Source organism: Hippoglossus hippoglossus, chromosome 17 (assembly GCF_009819705.1).
Source record: "Hippoglossus hippoglossus isolate fHipHip1 chromosome 17, fHipHip1.pri, whole genome shotgun sequence".
NCBI lineage: Eukaryota > Metazoa > Chordata > Actinopteri > Pleuronectiformes > Pleuronectidae > Hippoglossus > Hippoglossus hippoglossus.
The window spans coordinates 23,462,429-23,466,804 of NC_047167.1; the positions used below are offsets into that span (position 1 = coordinate 23,462,429).

The window sequence follows — 4,376 nt, forward strand, 5'->3', positions numbered from 1 at the left end:
TAGCTGTAACACAGCATGCTCTTCTTGGATAAAGCTGCTGTACCTTGATATGCTTCTCATTAGAGCCAATTTAAAAAAAAGCCAAAACCCGTCTCAATACTTTCACTGTCCTTCCCTGCTCTGGATATTTTCCGGAGCTTTTCCTGCCGACCCCTAGTAAAATGTCCAAGTGAGTCCAGGATGACAATGAGTATCTTTACATGTAGAACACAAAGACGTCAACTTGTATTTAGATTCTTCCACTTCTACCACCAGTTGTCTTACCATTCGAACAACGTCTGCAAATCGAAAACAAAAACTTTCCAACATCAACCATGTGACTAAATAAAGAACCAGACACGTGCCATGTATACAAAATTAGACCCCTTTTTATTGTGTTGTCATATATAAAAGAAATACAAAAAAGAAACATCAACACCGGGCGAGGGTCTGAGTGGGAAAGGGTCTCTGGGTTTTGGACAGGGAAGGGCCAGTGGCCAGTCGACGTAAAAAGGGGAAGTGGAAACGACAGGAGGAACGTCAGACAGTCTGAGGGAATCAGTCGAACAGACATTGAACAGGTGAGGGCGTATGATCCAGTCCCGCCCTCGCTCCTCCACACCAGCTCCTCCACCTCCTTCAGGAACAAAGTGGAGTTTCAGTTCTACAAACATTCATCGAAAGCAGAGTTGATTCAGGAGACTGGAATAATCACTTTGGTTGAGTTACACCTCAGTGGAAGAAGTCAGGCTAACTGGAAAACCTGGAAGAATGAAATAGCTGCATTCTTTCCTCCCTGATATGCATAACGTTGAAAGAGTAGCTCACTGGCTTCAGAGCCGGGTAAACAAGCTAACTTTCTGATCGACCTCCTAAAGGTGCCCTGTGGAGGTTTCTCGTAAACAGTTTGTTTACATTCATCGTGTGTTTCCTTGAGATCTAATGAACTCGCCGACTGCATTAGACCAGTTTTTGTTGAGTTTGTAACCTGCATTGTTTACATCCATAGAAACCGGCTCGCAGCCGTCATGTTCCCTGTGTTTGCTGGTGCACTGCTGGGCTTTCTGGTGTTTCTGCAGATCTGTGGAGCTTTATGAAAGTGGGAGGAAATGCATACAATGCATCGCAGGGACAAACAACGAGGACATAAACAAACATCGCCCCGTAGTGCTGCTCGCGGACAAATCACCATAAAGTACCTTTCAACCCGGGACTTGCTTGTCTGCGTATTTGCATATTTGTACAACTCTTGTTCAAAAGAGGTTTTTAAGATTAGGATTTTGAACTCCTCTTATCTGCCTGTTTGACACCCAGGGGCCCAATTCATCAAATTTACAGAGATGCAAGTTGCAACATGAGGTGATTTCCTCTTTTTCAAATGTGAGATGTCATACGAGGAACAAAAGGGATCCAGCTCGTGTATAACTGCGTGTGAGGCCTGTTGGACTCAAACGAGTCTGCAATGTGTGAGCGACACTACATAGACCTGCAGAGACGTGTAGGTCTTTCTTTGGAGAACCATAAGTAGGTTTGGAAAGCTTCAAAGGTTTTGCACAAACCTAGTAATGGATTCCATCGTGCTCCAACAAGTAATCGTCCTGTTGAAGTCACTGTCAGTTGAGGAAAACCTGCGCTGAACATTTTGTGTGGCTTTTAGCTCTGGTACGATAATGTCTTCATAACGAAGCCTACGATGCTCTGATTGGTCGGTTGTTGTGTTTAGTAGTGACGTGACAAAGTTATGACTCCTGAAGAACTTTCACCAGCTTTTCTATCGTGGATGTGCGCTAACATTACTTTGTCAGAAAACCACTGTTCATTAGCTGCACCCACTGAGGTTTTTACTCAACCACTGGGATTATCTTTGCCTGAAGAGCATCTCTGCCTCAGAGAACTGTGCATGGAACTAAAGCTCCAGTCTGCTCTTCAGGACAGCTCAGTCTTATCGGCCACTTCGGCGTGATGCCCCGCTCCCGCCTCGGAGCAGCCGGGCGCTAACAACGTCCTGCGGTTGTAGTGGTGGTGGCCCTTCATGATGCCCGAATTGTTGTTCTCGTTGAGGATCTGCTTTTGCTTCTGCCGGTTGAGAGACTGCACCAGGCCGAGCACCACGGCCGCCAGCGAGTACTGGCCGGTGATTTTGCGCGGCTGCATGATGAGCGGGTTGGGCTGCACCCGGCCCAGCAAGTAGTGCGTTCGGATCTTGCCCTCCTGCTCGCTGATGCCCTTCACGTAGATCTCGCCACGGAATTCACAGGCGAAGCCTCGCTCCTTGAGGATCATGCAGGTCTCCTCCGGCACCTGGATCTTGCCACTCACGCCCGTGCTGTCCATCCGGCTGGACAGGTTCACCGTCTTCCCCCAGATGTCATACTGCGGCTTCTTGGCACCGATCACACCCGCCACCACCGAGCCGTGAGCCATACCTTCCAAAGTCAAACAAGTGAGTGGTTTTAACAACTGCATGTTAGACAACACGTCTCTATGTATGACACGTGGACATCGACTGATGGGTAGTTGGGACGTACTCGGTGGATATAATAGATAAAACTCAGATTAAAAACAAAACAGTGAATCGCCTCCCTGAAAGAGAAAACCCTCTTACCGATCCTCAGCTCAAAGTTGTTGAAAGAGTGCTTGTTGATTTCCTGGATGCTCTCATTGAGGGCGATGGCAAAGTCTGCCAACGCACACAAGTGCCCCCATTTATCTTCACATTGCTGTGGAAGGCAGAGGAGAGTGTGAGTCTGCTGAGCGTCATGACCCGAGTCACTCGAGGGACATGAGACGGCCTGTGTTGATGTGACACAGAAAACTGTAGTTAACCCGACTGCCAGAGCTGCAGGATGTTCACCACCGACATGTTAGTACACAGAGCTACAGCTAGTGGGCTAATTTCTCTTTTTTTTTAAACAATGCATGCAGCCGGTTGTTAAGGCTCCCACTCAGCTGCTGCTGCATGCAGGTTACAAACAGTAGGTGACCACAGCTGATCTCAGGTCGAATGAGGCGCTCACCTGTTTTTCAGGCGACAGACCCGACACGACCATGTAGGTGCTGCCGATCGTCTTGATCTTCTCGATGTCCTGGAAACGGTCCTCGCCCAGCAGCTGTGAGATTGTGAACATGGGTGAGAGTTTATTTTTTCTGATGACACATTATATCTGCAGCAAACACAGACGGGTCTCGTGAAATCAGTCCTGGTCTTAGCTGGATAATCTCACAGACTCGAAGAAACGTAGAACTGAATCATCGTAAACGGACGAGGTCTGAGACACAAAGGGAAAATATGTAACTGCACTTTTTTAAACAGTTGAGATTCCAGGTGTCAGTCGGGTGGGTCGTTCTGTGTGAATGGACAAAATGAATGAAGTGGTTCATGGGGTTGCCATGGTAACATCATTATGGTATTACTACCAACATCACCCCCTTCAGGTGCAGTACTCCACACTACTCCACAGTAATACTACATTACTCTACAGTACTTCACACTAGTTCAAAGTCACCAAATGAACGTCCTCGTGGTTCAAACATTAGATCGTCGGAGGTGAAGACTGCAGCTGCTTCCTCTTCCTCTTCCTCTTCCTCTTCTTCTTCTATGGTTTAATGGTGTCTCTACTTCCTATGATTGGTGAAATTATTTTACTTTTATCAAAGTTTAAGCTATTACAACAAATTGCTGCAGGTGTAGTGATTACGTTTGTCCCGAGCGGTTTATTAGTATAAACTAGTTGCATAGCTTCTGTATGAAAGTCCCAGAACCTGAGGGGAAGGTGACACATGGTTCCCTGGGTGATTCCCCCGGGCCTGGTACACCCCCGCCTAATATTCGGCCAGGAAAAACCCTGGATATTATCAGCCACTGTATGATGTGACGGTATTCTCTCGAGTTCCCTGGTCGAGAGAAGAGAAGTCTGTGTGAGGTTAAGTGAGGAGAGAGGCCCGAGGCAGCAGAGAGCTCAGCTGGTGTCGGTCTCAGCTCCTCGGCTCCTCAGCTCCTCAACTCCTCAGCTCCTCAGCTCCTCAGCTCCTCAACTCCTCAACTCCTCAGCTCCTCAACTCCTCAGCTCCTCAACTCCTCAACTCCTCAGCTCCTCAGCTCCTCAACTCCTCAGCTCCTCAACTCCTCAACTCCTCAACTCCTCAACTCCTCAGCTCCTCAACTCCTCAGCTCCTCAACTCCTCAGCTCCTCAACTCCTCAGCTCCTCATCTCCTCAGCTCCTCAGCTCCTCAACTCCTCAACTCCTCAACTCCTCAACTCCTCAACTCCTCAGCTCCTCAGCTCCTCATCTCCTCAGCTCCTGTTCAGTCGGTTCCCCGGGAACCAAGATGTGTGAGGGTCTGAAAACTTGAGCAGGATGTTGAACTCGTACTGAAGCTGAGGTGTGGAGGAGTT

The 4,376-nt window shown here is 48.1% G+C and overlaps 1 protein-coding gene across 1 annotated transcript in view; it reads right to left on the bottom strand.

Moving 5' to 3' along the window:
- Nucleotides 1-350: 350 nt before the first annotated feature.
- adcy8 (adenylate cyclase 8 (brain)) overlaps nt 351-4,376 on the bottom strand; it is a 64,953-nt gene continuing 60,927 nt past the window's right edge. Inside the window, exons 16-18 of the mRNA XM_034614280.1 lie at nt 2,997-3,089; nt 2,585-2,699; nt 351-2,405 (exon numbers count right to left, since the gene is read on the bottom strand). Coding sequence (XP_034470171.1) covers nt 1,906-2,405; nt 2,585-2,699; nt 2,997-3,089 — 708 coding nt within the window. The 3' untranslated portion in view covers nt 351-1,905. The remainder of the gene's footprint in view (nt 2,406-2,584; nt 2,700-2,996; nt 3,090-4,376) is intronic.